This window comes from Meriones unguiculatus, chromosome 3 (genome assembly GCF_030254825.1).
Source record: "Meriones unguiculatus strain TT.TT164.6M chromosome 3, Bangor_MerUng_6.1, whole genome shotgun sequence".
Classification (NCBI taxonomy): domain Eukaryota; kingdom Metazoa; phylum Chordata; class Mammalia; order Rodentia; family Muridae; genus Meriones; species Meriones unguiculatus.
In genome coordinates, this window is record NC_083351.1 from 176,058,426 (window position 1) to 176,078,340 (window position 19,915).

General features: G+C 48.4%; 1 protein-coding gene and 1 non-coding gene across 3 annotated transcripts in view; one reads left to right on the forward strand and one right to left on the reverse strand.

The window, feature by feature from the left end:
* The first annotated feature begins 1,028 nt into the window (after positions 1 to 1,028).
* The window catches only part of Pkd2 (polycystin 2, transient receptor potential cation channel), a 36,332-nt gene continuing 17,445 nt past the window's right edge, over positions 1,029 to 19,915 (forward strand). For both annotated transcript variants that reach the window (XM_060381064.1, XM_060381065.1), the window contains exons 1-7: positions 1,029 to 1,698; positions 9,592 to 9,705; positions 9,908 to 10,041; positions 11,406 to 11,656; positions 12,916 to 13,140; positions 15,691 to 15,919; positions 19,468 to 19,635. In XM_060381064.1, coding sequence (XP_060237047.1) covers positions 1,107 to 1,698; positions 9,592 to 9,705; positions 9,908 to 10,041; positions 11,406 to 11,656; positions 12,916 to 13,140; positions 15,691 to 15,919; positions 19,468 to 19,635 — 1,713 coding nt within the window. In that variant the 5' untranslated portion in view covers positions 1,029 to 1,106. The remainder of the gene's footprint in view (positions 1,699 to 9,591; positions 9,706 to 9,907; positions 10,042 to 11,405; positions 11,657 to 12,915; positions 13,141 to 15,690; positions 15,920 to 19,467; positions 19,636 to 19,915) is intronic.
* Positions 6,356 to 6,484, reverse strand: LOC132653400 (small Cajal body-specific RNA 20). Its single transcript, XR_009591144.1, has one exon. It is a non-coding gene; the product is annotated as a small Cajal body-specific RNA 20 (non-coding RNA).

Consider the following 19,915-nt stretch of genomic DNA (forward strand, 5'->3'; position numbering starts at 1 on the left):
CTGTCACTGAAGCTAGAATTCCAGAGACTCCTGTTTGCACCAACATGGCTGATCCTATAATCTGGAAACAGTGTGGACACGGAGAACATGGGTCGTAGCACTCTTGAAGACTCACAATGCTGTCTTATCCACAAAGCTAAAATAGGGTGAGGCCAGTTTAGCACCGGGTTGGCAGAAAAGAGATGGGAATGACAGAAATGATTTGCTCCAGGGTGGAATGACATGTTGGCAGTGGGAACGCTGACTCGAAGAGGAGACACGTGGGCATATCCTAAGGGTAGCCCGAGAGCAGAGATGCACAAATCTCATCCAGGGGTATGAGAGTTAAGAGATGGGGAATCCATAGAAGACTGAGGTTGGAGTAGGCTTGGCCTGAACCAACTGCAGAGCGTTAGTTAGGTTGGACGGCCAACTGGGGCGTAAGGGAGGAAAGATCTAGCTAGACCTAAGGCCTGGGGCTGGATTCTGTTACTCAGGGCTGGCCAGGAGCGGAAATGAGATAATGGTGGAGACAGACATCAGAAATGCATCCTAGAGTCCCCAACCCTTGGAATTCTCAGGATGTCTGGAGAAGGGAGAAAGGGCAAATCACCCAATAAATGCAGAATCAGGGAGAGAAGGGCCACCACACCCAAGGTGAGGCAACCTTGGTGATTTGTCTCTGGTTTTTAAACTAGGGACAATTTATTTGCCCTCCTGGAGACTTCCGTTCAAGCTGGATCTCACCAGTTCACACTGTCCCACGAGAGGGTCTCAGTCTGCTTCCCTTTTTGCGCCTTCGTAAATCTAGGCAGAGGATGGACAAGGCCTAAGCGTGTAGATGATGCAGGCATGGACATATTCAGAAGCCCATTTCCCAAGGAGCTGGCCGGGCCAAGGACCGGCTCTTTTAGGGAGCTACCCCCTAGGAATACGGGTCCCGCTGGGGACGCTGGCCTGGCTCGAGGCGCGCCGGAGGCCAGACGAGGCGAGGCCTGGAGCCGGGGGGCGGGCCGAGGGGGCGGGCGGGGGCGGGGAGCAGGCGGCGGACCCCGGGAGGAGAAGAACATGGCTCCCGCGGCGGAGGGCAGCGCCGCTCCGGGGCGCGCTGGGCGCCAGTGAGCGCGATGGTGAACTCCAGCCGCGTGCAGCCGCAGCCGCCCGGGGACGCCAGGCGCTCGCCCGCACCGCGAGCGTCCGGCCCGGGCCGGCTGATGGCGGGGGGCGCCGGCCTGGCGGCCCCGGGCGGCCTCCGGGAGCAGCGGGGCCTGGAGATCGAGATGGAGCGCATCCGGCAGGCGGCCGCGCGGGACCCCCCGGCCGGAGCCTCGGCCTCCCCGTCTCCGCCGCTCTCGTCGTGCTCCAGGCAGGCGTGGAGCCGCGATAACCCGGGCTTCGAGGCCGAGGAGGACGACGACGAGGAGGAGGAGGTGGAGGGAGAAGAAGGAGGCATGGTGGTGGAGATGGACGTGGAGTGGCGCCCGGGCAGCCGGAGGTCCGCCTCTTCCGCGGCCGTGAGCTCGGCGGGCGCCCGCGGCCGGGGGCTGGGCGGCTACCGCGGGCCCGGTCACCCGAGCGGGAGGCGGCGCCGGCTGGAGGACCAGGGCGCGCCGTGTCCCAGCCCCGCGGGCGCCGGGGACCCGCTGCATCGCCACCTCCCGCTGGACGGGCAGCCGCCCCGGGTGGCCTGGGCCGAGAGGCTGGTTCGCGGGCTGCGAGGTAAGATCGGGCCCCGCGGCGTCCGGTGCGCGCTTGAGAACTGCCTGCCTGCGGGCCCGAACCCGTTTCTTCCCCCGCGGCCGGCTGTCCGCGGCTCCTCCTCGCATCCTCTGCGTCCCCGCCTCCTTCCCCAGCGCCCTCCCCATCTCTGCTAATTCTGCCCGATTTCCGGTACCCTGCGCCCTTGGTGAGAATTCGCTGGGCGCCTCCCTCCCTCTTTAGGATGCTAGCACACTTTGGAAAATAGGAGAAAGCCGTTTCCGGGAGTATCTGGGGCTCCTGGAGGACGGAAAGTGAATATTCCAGCACAGCTGATGATAGCTGCAGCTGTATATTTGCTAAATGTCACAAAAGGAGGAACAAGCTTGTTCCAGACCCCAAGCTTTTCATTTGGCGGCTATGTGCCGTGTCCCTTCAGCTATTCTAGGAGGCACCCACAGTGTTACCCATGTTTTGAGAGGGATGCCTTTAAAGGGGTCATTGTCTGTAGGGACTGGTTGAGAGAGTTGTTGACATGAATACCGCAATCTCTGTAGAAACGCATTTGACCATTTCTAATTCCTGACGTATTAACAGTTGCACAGAAAATATCCCCTCCCCCTATGAGTGTTTAAAGACTGGAAGTATGTTTTAAAATAATGTTCTTGGCCATTCCAACAAGATGATTGCTTCTCCAGATACCAGCTGGGTATGTGTCAGCATTCCGAGCTCACAACTCTCCACAAGGGGGGCGGAGAGGGACACAGATTTTCCAGTAGCAAATTGAATCCTGTGTTCTCAAAGTTTTGCCGCCAGAAGCATCCAAGGGAAAGAGTTTCACTAATTCTCACCCATCTACTTAGTTATCTTAATGCCCACCTTTAAGAACCTCCCCGGGTTCTGTTATTTCCCCCCTTGCCCTCTGTTTCAGTGCCCAGGACTGCCCAGACATTGAAGCAGTGTGGTTTACACGGGTCAGGCAGGCGTTCACATCCTGGTTCTGTTGCTGTTTGACCTTGAGCGTGTTATTTAACTGCTCTGACCCTTAAGTTTTCTTTTAGAAACTACCCGGTATGTAGCCCTCGGTGTGTTGAATTAAAGACAATGAAAATGGGCAGCAGATCCCTGTTGTGATGTGCTTGCTATTCCAAGTGACGAGAAGTATATTTTGACACTGCTTCTACATGTGTGCACTAGTTAATGTGCTTCAGGGCACTGTGAAAAACAGCATCCTTTGGAGTAACTTTAAAGAACAGGAAAGTGCTAGTGCTTCCTTAATGCTAGAACCGTATGAAACATTGATATTTTAAACTGTGTAAGATGTGCTTCTAAAACTGTTCACTGAAGTGAGACACAAGCTTCTTGTTACAGGTGATGCAGAATCACATGGGTATTTTGGTAACATACTTAACTTTGAACTCAATAATGGGACACAATGAAATAAAATGTAGCATTTTACATTGGGGCATATGTATATATATGTTTATTTCTTTTAGAGAAGAATCTTAGTAAACTCACAATGAGACAGACTTCATCAGTGGGAGCTCTGGAGAGGTCCGGGAGAGTGGGGCACTGCAGAAGCGTGGGAGCTGAGTCCCTTCCCAGGGTCTTGCACTCTGCATCTCTGTGTTCCCTCAGTAATATCTAATCAACTCTTGTCTGTAATAATAATAATGATGCCCATCACGGGTATAATTCACAAGAGAGCAGACTTGGGAAATTATTATAGAAAATTTTAAACATTTCATCTCTGCTATGAAGTAATGCAGTTGGCATTCTTGTGGCTTATTAAATAATCACATGTATTAAATATTTAGCACATGCTATAAAGTGGGGATACTGAAGCAGCAATAAGACAAAACAAGTTACAGTGACCTATCCCCGTTTTCCAAAGGACAGAGCCCAGAAATGTAAAATCACATCAGTGAATGAAAGATGATTTTTTTCTTCTGGCTTGTGGGATAGCAATCACGGAAACTGTGTGTGTGTATCATGTAAAACAGAAAGTGACTTTTGCTATGTTCACAGGTAGTGGGGATTCTTAAGGGGAACTCCTGAAATGTGGAGCTGTCAGGAGGTTCTCCTCATTCAGATGTCCTAGGCCTCAGGGTCTCGTTTATAAAGGGAAAGCATTGGGCTTGGTCTACAGCGCCCTTTCTACCTAACCCTAACCCTAACCCTAACCCTAACCAGTTACACAGTGAGCGGTGTTCCCTGCCCTGTGGACAGCGTATACTCACCCTCTCAGCACTGGGTGCTCAGGGTTGAAGAACTAGTTCTGGGATACACTGCATCCAACTGGGGAATTAAAATGCGTCTCTAAATATTGAGAAGCAGTTGAAGGGCTCTTAGTTGCAGCAGAGCTTGAAAGAACAGTGCTCTATAGCTTGGTGTCCTGGATCATTTCTGGACGGAGATACCGAGGCAGGGAGACGACAGGTAGGCAAACGACAGCCAGGCAAATGTGGTAGGAGGAGGCCACCAGCGAAGAGCTGCTGAAAAGCCTGGCCAGTGGAAGCAAAGGGTGAACGACTGGATGACAGTGCCACAGGCATCATCTTGGAAATGACCCTCATGGCCTTGACTCCTGCTGCCTTGGCAAGTTCTTAATTCACATAGGCAACAGTACTGTCAGGGAGGCTGAGGAGGGTAGTGTAGCCACCTCCAGCAGGGGAGAAATGGATTTTTGTCCTTACTTGGCAATCTCCATCACATATTGCTGGGGCCCAAAGGAACGAAAGGACTCCTCTTATTTTTGGCAAGTGGCCATCATTGCTGTCTCATCATATTTGACTTGCCTTTCTCCTGCCTTCCTTTTTGACATCTATCTACAGGGGGCATTCAGTTATCAGAAAGGTTACTGAGGGCCACAAAGGCTGTGCCAAATAGCATCTCACCAAAGTGATAACTATCAGACCCTCCATCCTTAGCTGCAGTGCGTGACCATCCACATGAAGGGACTGATTTGACTCTTCAGATCCATTCTTACTCCGTCACTGTCACCAGCATAGCATTATACTAAATGTGATGTTTTCAGGTGGGTGGAGGAGAACTTTTAGGTGTATGAATTGGCTTTTACAATCCCAGGAGTGGGAGGGTTGCACCTGCCATTTACCAGATAGAAGGCAAGAACTGTATTAATGTCTTACAGTTCCCCGGGGCAGCCTCTCCCCGACTGAAGGCCACAATCCCATCCAGCCTGTCAGGAGGATAGAGGCTGAGAACCCTTGCCCTAACCCGTAAGGTGACAGTGAGTTGCTCAGTGTGCTCAGCTCTCTTGAAGCCTTCTTTGTGGTCATCGTTTGTCTTATTCTCCGGTTGGCTCCTGTATTAGAAGCTGTCCTCACCACCATCTTCCCGATGAGGGAAGAGAAGCTTTTATAGCTTAAATGACTTCCATTAAGCATCGGAACTGGGATTTAAGTACAGGCTTCAGAGCCCAGAGCTGCACTTACTGTGACAAATACCTGCCATGCTCGTACCTAACTTTAGCCAGATGTTTCTACTTTAAAAATATTGATTCATCATGGCACTTAGGATTAACCATGCCAGCTACTCGGTGTATCCAAATTCTTACTCTATCTAAAGTGGCAGAGCCTGATTTTTCTTTAAAATTGTGCTGAAGTATGTGCAAGATCACACTCACGTTTTAACCACAGTTATGTGTGTATAGATACATTGACAGCTGTGCGGTTCTACGTAACTGTTCTTTTCCCAAGCTTTTTCATCATCACATACAAACCTACCCCAAGCAGGACCAGAACTTGCCCTGTTGTGTGTGGCTCGTTCACGCAGCCTGTTTTCCAGGCTCCTCCCTGAAGCCGAGTGCACCCAGCCTCTGTTCCTGCAGATGACGGTGCCATTGTGTATGTGCGGTAATTTTGTTTATCCATTTGTTAGTTGATGGGCATGGTTTTTTTTTTTAACTTAAATACAGTATTTTTATAATATGTGAGAATTTCTTACATCTGTACAGTGTATTTCGATCATACTCACACATGCACACGCACATTTTACTTATTTGAGACAGGGTCTCCCAGAACAAGGCGCCCTGGGACTTTCCATGGCCTACATACTGCATTTACTTTCCAAAATGACTGTTTGTCAGTTCGTGAGGAATCCCCTCAGCACAGGAAATGTTCCAGAGGTGGGTCCTAGGCTGGACCTTGTGGGTAGCCAGGGGCCATCATTCAGTCTGGATGCTTCAGCCAGTGCAGAGTGTGGGGTCTGTGACATCATTGTCCAGCCCCACCGTCAGCTCTCCCTCACTCCCTGCCCCTCAGCGTTCTGTGTGGAACACGGCTCAGGGACACAACTGAGCTGATGGGCAGGCTGCCCTCTCAGAGGACTAGTCTCAGGTGACCCTTTCGGGTGTTCTCTCATGCCTGTATATCAGTTTCCACTCCAGAAAGACCTTTTTGGCAACCTCCCTAAGGAGCAGAGCCATGGCTTAGCCAGAAAGAAAGAGGGGTGTGGACCCCTTCCCTCACAGGTGCCACTGTGGCTCATGTCCTCTTGGGTGTGGACATACATTTCGTCTGTGGTGGCCATGCAGGACAGGTATAACTCTCCTGAGCTTGACGGTGCCAAAGGCTAGCCATCTTCCTCCTCGATACTGGCAGTGAATTTGGTTCATTCGGCTTAGTCTGGTAGAGACCAAGGGACTCCCAGCTTCCAGTCATGACTGGGGCAGGAAACAAGGCTTCACAGCTCATTGGAGTCTTCACAAGCATGTCTGAGGGCTGGTCTTGCCCTTCATCCCTAGCTGATGAAGAGAAGGTCCCCACAACCCAGTGGGAGGAGGAGATATTCCTTTGTTTTTCTTTACTTTCTCTCTTTTCCCCCTTCACATTTGGCTACTGGAACTTTCCCTTGGGCTCAGGAGATAGCAAGATCCTAAGTTTGAGCCAAAGAGCACATATTTACAAAGCTGAGTATGGTGCTGATGTGTCCTTGCAATTCCACCACCAGGGAAGCCATGACAGAAGTGTCTAGCTCACTTGACAAGTTCAAGCCAGGGAGAGGGACTGTCTCAGAACCGAGGTGGACAGTGACTGAGGAGGCTCCTGAGGCTGTCCCCTGGCCTCTGTGTGTCTGTGCCTCCACATAGAATTTCCCGGTATCTAATTCACACCTCCTCCTATTTGCTCTTTCTCTTTCTTCTTTTCATCTGCACCAGACTTCTGAATAAACGAGTTTTCATTTTCATTGCTATCTTTGCCCGCCAGTGCTTGTCAGTCGTGATGGAGTTCCTCTGGCAGCACAGTTCATGACGTCAGTAAACGTGCTGAGCCTCCTCTCTGAGATAAGTCCCAGGAATGCATAGATGGGTAACACAATGTCCCAAATTTCAAGCTGCTCAAATTCTAATCTACCTGGTGAAACGGCTGGAAACAAGTCATTACAGTGCCGCGTCTTGGGTATGGGAGGAACTAAGGAAAAGGGTGAGCTCTCTCTACCTGAGGAGGTTACTGAAGGTCTCCATAGGGATTCAAAGTGAGCTACCTGGGGGCGGAGGACGGAGAACGTGAACAAAGGTAAGCACGCCTGAATGCTGCGTTAGGGAACTGGCACATTTTCCTGCAGGTTTTTGGAGTTATAGAGACCTCAGACAAGGCGAGCATAATCATGCGCCAGGCTGGAGAACGGAGAGATGCAGAGAGTGGGTCGAGAGAGAGCCGATGCAAAAAGGGGACCCGAACTGCAATTCGGCATCCAGGCTGTGATGCTCTGGGCCTACATAAAGGAGAAGCGTCGGAGCTACAGAATCCAGCTTCGGGCGGTGGTGCGTTCTGTGTTCCCAGCGCTCGGGAGGCAGAGGCAGGAGAAGCATTCGAAGCCCAGGGTCAGACTGAGCTACATAGTGAGATCGTGTCTCAGAACATAAAATAATCACAGGACCAACTCCATAGGGAGAGGGAGAAGAGTAGGGCTAATGTTCAGATGAGCCCCAAGTTTCTGGTTTGATACCATTTGCTCAAATAGGAAGACGTTTCTAGAGGAAAAAAAAAAGTTTTCATTTGGGACGTGTGAATCTGAGCCATATGTCTGTTGTGTACCGTAAAGTACACCTGCCTGTGAACTCATGAACAAAGGAAGTAGTGTGCAACAGGACGCTGAGGCAGGCCTCTGTATACACCCAGTGTTTAATTTAAAGATGGTGGAGATTTAGGAGGTAGGTTTCCTACTTTGGAAAAAGTAAATACATAATAGCATATAGAAACAACGAAAGGAGGGCTGTTTCTTTTCATTTCCTCCTCAGGGCTTGAATTAAGTTGCCGTAATTCACTGCAAATTTGGCTTGGGAAAAATCCGACATCGTTTTTGTCTGTTCCTATTTAAAGCTTGGAGAATAGCATTTGTATGAAACTTTTCCTCTTCCTTAGTGCCTGGCTGTCTGTGAACCGTTGGGAAGAGTAAAATCACCGACCACACAGCAGTAAAGATGCTAGAGAAAAGCAGTCTGTCTGTGCATACTGTAGCCGCCTCCAGAACTTTACCCAAACATGTGGACATACCCGGGGCTGCTCAGCCTGGTCCTCGGCAGTGGCAGCTGCTGCCTTATCCCAAGTTGTAATTTTCCATGTCATCTAAGTTTGTAGAAGTTCTTTAATGTGATAGAGTTTCAATGAACAAATGTTCCTCTTCCTGCATTTCTTCGGCATGAGTAACTCCCTGACAGCTACCAGACCTTGTCAGCAACAGTCCTGGTCGTAAACTGTGTCCAGCTTTCAGAGTGCTGAAACCTGTAATGTGTAACGCGGTGCCCTTGAGTTCAGATGCTGATTTTTTTAGAGGAAGAAAGGAAAAGGAAAAAATCCCAGTTTAATAGCGGGAGCTCCCATATTGTTAAAAGGCCTAAAAGTGCATCGGCGTGAGTGGTGAGCTCATTTCCTTGAAGTGAAGGACCGTACGCTGTTCCCTTTTCTCCCTCTGGCCTGCTTGTGGCTCAGGTTAATGCTTAGGTTAATGAAGGGGGTAAGGTCTAGAGTGACACCAGAGGTAACGTGTCGGAGCCAGGTTCCTGCCTGTTAATAGCTAACCTCCTCTAACTGGAAGGATCGGGAAGTTAGTGTTTGTGGGAAGGGATTAAGGCTCTGCCCAGGAACCAGCAGTGTGACTTGACCACACTGTTCGTTAGCTGGGGGCTTGGATCATTACCATGCTGCCTGCTGACTGAATCCTGAACTGCTAACTCTGCAGCAGGCTGACTGGGGATTACGTCATCCTTACTTCCCAGCCCCACACTTTCCATTTGCTAAAATATAGACCTGGTTGCTGGTCTGGTTGTAGCTTTTCCCAGAAGAAAGACAGAGGAGCTGAGTGAGCTGTTGCTGTTAATTTCAGAACGTCCCTACTGGCGCTTTAAAAGCCCGTTACACTTTAACAGGCTAAGTGTAGTCAGTTGTGTTTCTCCTAGGACAAGGGTGGGCACAGATCAGCCTTTCTGCTCTATGCTTGAAGCAGATGTTTCCAAGTTGAAATGACTTGGGTTTTGCACCGCGGTGACCTCAGAGGTGGCTGCCTCTGCACACCATCTGCTTACCCTGGCAGAGTCGGAGGTCCCGGGTGTATCCTTTACAAAGGACAAGTGCTGGGCACAACTGCTCCGTCCTTGTAACTCTTCTTCCTGAACCCTTAAAGATGCTGGTTGATGGTCCTGAAGTTTCGGAAAGGGCTGGGTTGCCTTGGATTTCCTACTCTTGAGGGGGATGGGCCATGGTGCGTACTAAATGAAAAGTGTCCCCACTCAATCACCTCTGAGTTACACGTGGTTTACACACGCACATATTCTTATGTGTCCATGTTTACATGTGAGAACTGGCTTTCCCATTAACGCCGTTTTCCCTTTTGCCGCCCGTGACGTTTCTGAAGAGAGGTGACCGTGCTTTGTGTGTTTTCCGTATTTTCAAGGTCTCTGGGGAACTCGGCTGATGGAGGCGAGCAGCGCTGACCGCGAGAAGTACCTGAAAAGTGTGCTTCGGGAGCTGCTCACCTACCTCTGCTTCCTCATCGTCCTGTGCGTTTGTGAGTGCACTCTTTCCAGCTCTCCTGGTAATGTCTTCAAGATGCTTGGCCTGTGGCGAGCAGAGCCGAGGAGGAGAAGTGTGTGGGCACCAGGATGCCCAGGCAGCACCTCCCTTCTCGGCTGGGGTTCAGGTTGGAGTTTGGGGTCCTCTGATGGCCCAGCTCCTTCCCTGTGTTGCTCACCTGGTCCTTTCTGTTCCAGTGACCTATGGGATGATGAGTGCCAACGTATACCATTACAGCCGAGCTCTGTCAAGGCTCTTCATAGACACCCCAGTGTCCGACACAGAGAAAACCACCTTTAGAACGCTGTCCTCCATGGAGGACTTCTGGAAGGTATGCACAGACAGAAGGAAGCACTTCCTGGCGTCTGAAACGTATTTCCTTAGTGTCATCAGCTCAACCCACGAGTATCGGCAGGAGGTGTGAGTTAAGTTATTTAGAATTACCATTTCTTTCAGTCTTTGTTGAGAACATGGAAAACACTGCACAGAACTGAATGTTTTATACCTTTATTTAATTCCTGTCATGATCTCATCAAGCATATGGGAATACCATGTGTCCAGTTTGTAAACAAGGCAAGGGAGAGGTTCTGGGTGCTTTCCTGCTTGTAGTCCCATGGCTAGAGAAGATAAGACTTGAATTTATTATTATTATTATTACTATTATTATTATTATGACTGCTGCTGCTTCATCCTGGATTATTGTTCACTCGTGGCTCAGACGAATGACTCAGAAGTCATTCACAATTCTGTAAACAATGATTGAGGATGTCCCACGACACAAATCCCAAGTACGCAATTTGGCTGTCATTCACTGCTTTACTTTTTGTGACTTGTGTCTTTGTTGACAATGGCACATGGCCCCAGCTCCTAATAAGACATGGGAGTATTATTTCGAAGGTCTGCTACTGTAGAGTTCAGCCCAGCCTCTTCTCATTTGTAAGCTCCAACTAGCAGACAATCGCACAGGGCAATGAGTAAGCCCAAGTGTTAGGTAGTCTTAGTTATTTCTAATAAAGCACTCAGAAATCCTTTAGAGGAGCTAGTTATCATGGGTACAGATCATGACGGTACGGTGCTCAGGATCTAGGAAAACTGGAGAGGAAGTATAAAAGGAAATTATCGTTTCTCGCCGGAGAAATAATATGCAACATCCTTACTAAACCCTGAGTTCAGAGCTCTTGGTTTCAGAGAAAACTAGTCCACGGCAACCTTTTCGTACGACATTAAAACCCAGAATTGCTCAGTGCTGACCTTTCCCTAGCTCAGTGTGGCAGGGCTCTTTGGATGCCCCGGTAACGTGGAGAAGTGGCTGCAATCTGTTCTCCGTAGACGAAGAGCCTTTTGTACAAACACCAAACTGACAGGCACCGTTCCATGGCAATAAAGGCCACATGGCAAAGAGCAGGGTGGGGCCCGATGGCTGTACGTGAAGCAAAATGATAGAAGAAAAAAAAAAAAAAAAGAACCTATACAAAAGACAATCGACACTCTCACCTCTTCACTCTGGAGTTGTGGTGATGTGGGAGGGGAAGCGAGGTTAACGGTGGCCATATATTTATGAGCCACACCCATGTCAGTCAGGGGTCCCAGCACAGACATCAGGCGCACGCCACAGGGAGGATGAGCTGTCCAAATGTGAGGAGAGGCAGGGGCCAGCCTCGGGGTTTGGGACCTGTTGGCCGTCTTTTCTGTCAGTTCACAGAAGGCTGCCTCCTGGACGGGCTGTACTGGAAGGCACGCACCGGCGACCACACGAGCGCCGACAACCGAAGCTTCATTTTCTACGAGAACCTGCTGCTCGGGGTGCCGCGCCTGCGTCAGCTCAGGGTCAGGAACGGCTCCTGCTCCATCCCGCAGGACCTGAGGGGCGAGATCAAAGAGTGCTACGATGTCTACTCGGTCAGCAGTGAGGACAGGGCTCCGTTTGGACCTCGGAACGGAACCGCGTGAGTGTCTGGGACGCCTGTGTGCCTGGTGTGGTGCTCATTTTTCATTCATTCGTTCTCAGGCAGCTTCACTGAAAAGGTGCGTCCAGCAGGTGTGGTCAGGTTGACCTTTGCCCCTTGTTTCCTCTGAACTTGGACCCCCCTATAGTTTCTGTTACACATTGCAAAATGACTGACTTGTTCACCGTGTAGGCCAAGACAGGCTCCAGGCCTGGAGACTGTAAGATGCTCCAGTACGGCTTTTATAGGACTAGTAACATGGCCTCTGCCTGGTTCCCGAGATCCTCACAAATAGTTTTTGCTGAGAATGTAATTGTTCAAAGCACGATTTCGGGGTGCTCAGAGGTGCTGCAGTGGCTGAGAGCACTTGCTGTCCTTGCAGAAGACACGGGTTTGGATCCCAGTAACCCATCCGGTGGTTCACAGCCACCTCTAAGTCCAGTTCCAGGGAGAACTGATTGGTGTTGGCCTCTGTGGGCACCTGTACGCATGTGACACACACGAACTCTCATACACACGTGTGTGTGCACACACACATAAGTACACACACATACATTCATACACACAACATACACATACACACACATGAATGCATGCAAACACTTATATATAAATATATTTTTTAAAGATGAATTTTTAAAGTAGGTTTCCCATTTACACTGCTGACATTCCGTTTTCTTTTTTTGTCTTTTTTAATTTACTTTTTCTCATGTCCTTCCTGCTCCCTCCAGAATGTGCTGACACACGGATTCCTGATTCCTCTTTGGAAGGTTCCTTTCTCTCACAGCACTGTTAGGAGACATTGGTACAGCTGCTCTGTGTCAGAGCCTGTTCATAAATACACGCCGTCTCCCTTACCAAACACGCCTAGGACAGGCGTGCTCTGTGTCATAGGAAACGAGACAGCGAGTGATTTAGTGGACCGGTCCTCTTGTCTAAGCTAGCCCTGGTGCTTTTGAGGAACGCAAACCTTGAATCAGTCCTCAGAAGAGGCGTGGTGGGGAGATGGTGGTGTAGGCTCTGTGAACAGACAGGTCCAGACTCTTAAGCTCAGCTTCATCGGACATAAGTCAAACTCACTAAGCCTCAGGCCCTCGTTAGCAGACTGAGGCAATAGCTGTGAGGATTCACTAAGGAAACACGTGATGTTATTCCAAGCACAGCATTTTTGTATATACTGTATCCCAGCGGCAGCAGCCATCTTCCTGGTTAGGAGAAGCTTTTTACTAATCTTACCTGTTGTTTTTGTTTTTAATTAGGTGGATCTACACGAGTGAGAAGGACTTGAATGGGAGCAGCCACGGGGGCATCATTGCAACTTACAGTGGAGCAGGCTATTACTTGGATCTGTCGAGAACGAGGGAGGAGAGCGCTGCGCAGATCACAGGCCTCAGGAGGAACTTCTGGCTGGACCGCGGGACACGGGCAACGTTCATTGACTTTTCAGTGTACAATGCGAACATCAACCTGTTCTGTGTGGTCAGGTGTGTACTCGGGCTCCGTGCCCTCCTATGTCTGGGGAGTTACCTCTACATCCATTTTGAGCAATGGACTAGAAAATCCTTCCCTGCCTCTGGCTAAAGGAGGGTACCGAGAATCGAGGTTGAGACCAAAGGTGGAAACTGCAGGCCTGGTGAGGAGGCTATTTGGAGAAGGGATAGAAGATCCTGGGATGTTTTGACTTGGGAAGGACGTTAACTCTGGTCAAGATTATCCTGGGTCTAGATCCTATCCAGTAAAAGCTCTGTAGGAGATTTTTTGCTGTTTTGCTTGTTTTTAACCATCATCTCCAGCCACTGTAGTGGTAGTCACCCTCTCTCACCACGTTCTCTGGGTATCAAACCTTGGCTCCTCTCCCTGAGTGTCCCCACTTTTGTGGGTAAGATTCCTGAAGGGCACATCAGGTTTGTCCCATGGTCTTTGATGTTGCTGCCATGGCCACGGTTGGAGACTGGGCAGAGAGGCTGTGGGCGTGACTCACTCATTCAGTTGGACATACAAGTGCCTCTTACTCTTTTAGGCTGTGTGGATATGTCAGAGAACTAATGAAAGACCGCTGCCCTCTGAAAGCTTGCACGCAGCAGTGAAAAACAAGAGCAAGAAACCGTGTAGTGTTGTAAATAGAAAGTGCTGTTTAAAATGAAAGATGAGGGAGGGTAAGCACGAGTCCGTGTTCACCCTAGATCCAACAGCACCCAAGCAGCAGTCCCCAAGACACGTGTCCTCGGCACACGTATTTCCACGGGTGGGAAGGACACATTCTCAGAGCATTAGCATTCCATACTGGTTTTCACATCAGATTCAATGCTGATTTAAAGGCAATTAGACCTTGCCAGCGTTTGTATGACGACTATTGTTGAACATCACACCACTTTAAAGCGAGTAGCTGTCGCTAGCAATGGGTGAGACTTGACTGTGATTGCTGTTCAGCTTTTCACAGTGAGCGCCATGGTGATTAGAAAAGGGTTCGGACAGGCAGGCAACTCTGGTGTTCTAGAAAATGTTCAGCTGCAGGATGTCTTCACTGTTTCTTTAATTTGTTTTCACACACATACACACACACATACACACACCCCTAGAATTCAAAGCTCCCTCTGTCAGGGCAGCCACTCCTGTCTCTCTGAGTTCCCTGGAGTGGTTATGAGCACAGAGCCTCCATGGGGTGGAGATGCTCTGACAGTTGGGAACGGGTCGTATGCACTCTGGCTGTCCTGGTGCACACAGTCGGACAGCAGATTGATGAGGAGGAATTGCCCTCTTCCAGGGCCCTGGCTTTGACTCAGCCACTGCAGAGCCTATGTGTGTGTCAGAAGCTCAGGTTCTAGGTTTGGCCACTGTCCCATAGGGAAGGACACTGAGATTCCAGACACACAACTAAGGACTTTGGAGACCAGAGTTAGGCGCGCCTTCCATGGTGTGGAGGGTGCTTTCCGTTCCTGAACGCCTGAGCTCTCTCAGCGTGACCCCTGCACGGTGAGAACTTGGAAGAAAAGTCTACGCTTCAGTTAGGCGTGCAGTGAGAACCGGGCTAAGCGTGTGAATATAAGACGTGGGCAGTCTGTCCCAGGCAGCAGGCGGCACTGGGTGCTGAGAGCTGCAGCCTGGGGAAGAGGAGGAGACCAGCGATTAGATGCTGTTAGTTACTGAGTGGGTGAGCTGGTTGTTTTTGTGTGTTCGTGACTAAATGCCCACCCTGCGTTCACTCGGATGTATATGTTTCCGTGTGTGGGTCACTGTACTTCTTAGTTTCTTCCCTCGTCTAGCAGAATGGCTTGCTTTTACAGAAGCCTAGGAAGACTGTGGATGAGCTGTTTGCTAAACAGATGCACAGACACAGACACACTCACAGAGTTAAACATTCGTTAAACTTACTCAGAGACACAGACATACACTCACATACAAACACACACACATAAACAGAGACACACAAGTACAACACAGACACACACATACATACACAGATACACAGACATACAGACACACATAAATACACAAAGATGCCCAGACACATACAAATACACACAGTACACACACACTAACACACACAGAACACACAACCCAGACACACAGACAAATACACACACAAGCACACAACAAACACAGACATATGCACAAACACATATACATAGACACACACATATAACAGATACACAAACACATTCAACACAGAGACACACACTCTAGCATAGACAAACACACGCAGCACAGACACATAAACATAGACACACAGACACACACAGAGAAACACAGACAGAAGTGCACACACAACACAGAAGCGCACACACACACACACACACACACACACAGTTTAAGCAGTCTGAAGATCAGAAGGCAGCCTGTGGGACAGGAGGCCTTGCAAGTCTGGCTCCTTCTCCAGCACACGCTCCCGTGAACTTGGACTGGTGGGTGGGATCAACATGACCTTTTCCCCAGCTTGTGGCTGTGGCTTGCACCTCTGTCAGGGGCAGAACGGACATACCCGCTTCTTGCTTTTGTCACACATTGTTGTTTTAACTGTTCTCTTTGCCGTGCAGGTTATTGGTTGAATTCCCAGCGACGGGCGGTGTGGTGCCCTCTTGGCACTTCCAGCCTGTGAAGCTGGTCCGCTACGTCACCGCATTCGATTTCTTCCTGGCTGCCTGTGAGGTTATCTTCTGTGTCTTTGTTCTGTACTATGTGGTGGAAGAAATACTGGAAATCCGGATCCACAGACTGCACTACTTCAGGAGCTTCTGGAACTGTCTGGATGTTGTGATTGTTGTGGTAGGTAGAGAAAAATGCCAGCTTCCCTGTATCTTATTCCCTTGCTCAGTGCCAACCTCCTGCCTCTCTCGTTTCCTGTCTGTCTTCCAATGTCCTGCTTCTCTCATTTCCTCTCTATTCTACCTTCCATGCTGTCTCTCTCTCTCTCTCTCTCTCTCTCATTTCCTCTCTGGATTCCAACTTCCTGCTATCTCTCATTTCCTCTCTGTATTCTACCTTTTCTCCTGCCTCTCATTTCTGGCTGTATTCTACTTTCCCAGCTGTCTCTGTCTCATTTCCTCTCTGTATTCTAACTTCCCTGCTGTCTCTCATTTCCTCTCTGTATTCTAAAAGCTTGTTAATGTGCAGTCTTCAATATCAGTGTTGGGATCTTGATATTTGCAGTAGAAAATCTGAAATTTTCTTTTATTTGCACTTTTGTGTTACACTTCTTATCTCATTTTGTGTGAGAAACCTCCCTGGCTATAATGTGGACATTTTTATTGAGCTCTGACTTGGTCACACAAATAAGTAATTAAATTTGGTTTGGGCATACCATCTGAAAATTTCAAGATGAAACTTTGAGGGGTAATTTTTTTGTAATAATACTTTTCTGCTAGTAAAAATTATTTTATTTCTTTAAGTTCAAATTATGACAGGAAGAAACAACCTGAAACTTTTTTTGTATAATACCGAAAAGCTTCTGTAGTTTGGAGCTCCTGTCGCCTAGTCCAGAGGGAACAACACTCAAGCTGTCTCCATCAGGCACATCCATTGCTTTCTTCCAGACTCCTTGCTGCAAATTGAATATTCTAAGCTTTTCCTCCTACAGTAGCATATGAACTCTTTTCTTCTGATATTTTTAGGTTCATAACACATGCCTAATTGTCATGTTTGGCATTCTTTTGGTAGAGTTGTGCCACATGTCCTGTGTCCTGTGTGTCCATGCCTCCTGCTGTCCCACATCCCAGACGTCTCTCTGAAGTCCTGAGACTGTGCCTTGCCCAGTGGCATTCCCTCCTCTCAGCCTTCTCGCAGTATTTTTTTCCTCACTCCACGTTCAAAACTGACTTGGCCTTTGTGAACCATTCATTAAATCTTCAAGTACTTTTATTGGAATTGGTTGATACAATACGGAATATGTTGTTCATTTGTGAAAAAGCAAATACCTAAGAGGTGAGGAGGAGCCAGGTGGGCAGGCGGTGTGTGGCAATGGTGGTAGGAGCAGCAGCGGTGATAACAACGGTAAAATGGCTTAGGCTGTAGAGCCCGCTGGGCGCTGGCACATTTCCAAGTACTTCTCACAGAGGAACGCTGGGCAAACGCATACACTGACTCTCATTTGCCCCGCCCCTGCCCAACTGAGCCACACACACGTGCACTTCAGAAAGTTGCTCCACTCACTTGACGTAAAAGTCCCTTCAGAGTCGGAGTAGAGTCAGAGCCCCCGCCCCGAAGCTGGTGCCCCCCCACCTTCACATTGTTCTTGTAACATCACACAGTTCATACATGTCACATGTCACGGTGACTTCTTCAGCCACTCGTCACTAGAGCATTGATACCAAGCAATGCTACTATATATATATCATGTCATGTCATGTCATGTCATGTCATGTCATGTCATGTCATGTCATGTCATATTATATATATTTAGTACTAAGCTATATCTAAAGCAAATGAGAGACAAGTATGGAAACTGTTTTCCAGAATGTTCCTGTAGTCAGTGATGGCGGACACCACATACATTAAAATTATTCCAGGAAACTAACACTGGGAACTTTAAGGTGCAAAGTTACTTTTTGACCTAGAGGTGATTATATTTACATTACTGAGAAGCAAGTGCTCTATGGCAATTAATTACAGATTTTTTTTTCAACCAAATGGTTTCCACGTTACCAAAGTTAGTCAGCACTGAACATTTTTCGTCTTGAATGCTGATGGGGGAGAAGGTTAACTGTGAGCATAATTTATTGCACGTGTCTGTCAGTGGTGATGTCTGTGCCGTAAAGACAAAGACCTGCATAGAATTAAAAAGACACAAGTCAGTAGAATTCTAGTTTTAACGTTTGAGTGTATTTCTAGGTGCCGCATAGACTGTAAGCATGTGCGCTACATGTTCCAGAAATATTTGTAAAGTCTGTCAAGAGAAGTGTGTCCTAGCGTAGTGCAAAGGTTCGTGTTCAGATCGCCTATCAGACCCATCTGCTTGTCACCCATTCGCTCCATTAGTACGCTTCCTGACCGCCCACCCGCCCGTGGACTGTTAGCTTTCTCCTCGTACACCAGTGAGCTGCATCACAAACACTTTGGAGACCCCTGGGCCATTACTCTAGAAGTCCGGGGTGGACTCCTGGCCCCACGGCCACAGCATTGTGTGAGCATCTCTTTGAAGGCCTGTGTCCTCTAGCTTTTGATCTCACTTTGACCTATCACTTTTATCAAGATTTTCCTGTGTCCCCTTTGACACTCACGCTGCTGTAAGTAGAAGGGAGGGTGTCCCTGCTGATGGGCCCTGTACCCCTGGGCCAGGAAGACCCCAAATGCCAGCACTTTTGTTTCATCCAGCTGAAGTTTAAGTCCAGCAAAAACTCAACATCTCAAAATCGCTTTGAAATTGTTGCCTGTGTTTTCCTGTTTTGTTTTCCAGCAAATACACCGAAACCTCAGCTTATATCACTCAGTTAGCTATTTGTTCCAGCCAATTGAATCTCAGAAGTACTGAAAAAATACTATAGAAGTCTAAATTCAAATGATATTGATGGCTTGGCTTCACTGGCTGAAAATGAGTCATTTGTTCAACAAGGCCATCCCATCAGGGAGCTGGCCATGCCCCAGGCCTTAGAGACAAGGGATACGCAAGACAACTAACACTCTCTCCTTCTAAAAGCCATGCTGTAGTTTGGAGAAAAATGCCTTTGTGGATAAATATGAGAATTAGAGAGAAAAAAATTAGTAATTTAATCACACACATACTCTCAAGGAAAAAATATCTCTTTTCCTTCTTTCATTCCCTATTTTGGCAGAAATCAAGGATGTGTTGATATGATATCGGGGTTTTTTTTTTGCATTAAAAACATCTTGACTGGATGGTAAATTATCTGAGATTTGGATAAAAGATTATTGATGGATTTGCCGAAACAACGAAAGGACTCCTTTTCCCCTTTCAGCTGAGTCTAAGTCTAAGACATTTTCAGAGCATTCAGGAGGGCAACAGAAATAGCAGGAGAATATGCCAGGCTCACTAGAAAGCCTTCCTGCGTGAAGAGCGGGGTAGCGAGTCTGGCTCTTGAGCTGTGATTGACAGCCTCCCAGAAGGCCTTCCCTCTTAATGTGATTGTTTTTGTATAGTCACGTTTGCACGTGTACACACCTGCACACCTGTACTCGGTTGAGTTCTGTTCCTTAGGAAATGAGGACTGTACATTGTTGGCACATTTAGAGCTGGCGACCCCTGGCTGAGGAAGATGCTCAGTCCTCTAATCCATACATCCATGGGGAACATTAGTCAGTTTAAGGCAGATTATCTCCTTCTAAAGTGACGTGACAAATATCAATCATTCATCTTACAGTTGTCCGTGGTAGCTGTGGCAATCAGCATTTGCCGAACATCAAATGTGGAGGGCCTACTGCAGTTTCTTGAGGACCAAAATACTTTCCCCAACTTTGAGCATGTGGCATACTGGCAAATACAGTTCAACAATATAGCTGCTGTCATGGTATTTTTGGTCTGGATTAAGGTAATTTATGTCCTGTTCTTCATTTTACTGTATATGTCTTATTGATATGAACCACACCGACCGTTGGAAGACATGGATCTGCTCTTTTTGTCCAAACTGAAATGGCCAGCCAAGGTTGTTGCGTAGTTTACATCCTGTAGATGGGGCTTCTGGAACCTTCCCTTGCTATGGATGAGTCTTGGCTTCCTCAGTTCTTGTCAGATCTAATCCTGTGCATTTGCTTTAAAACATGCAGTGAAGTGTTACGTTCTCCGGGGCCCCAGGCTACTAGAAGGAGGTC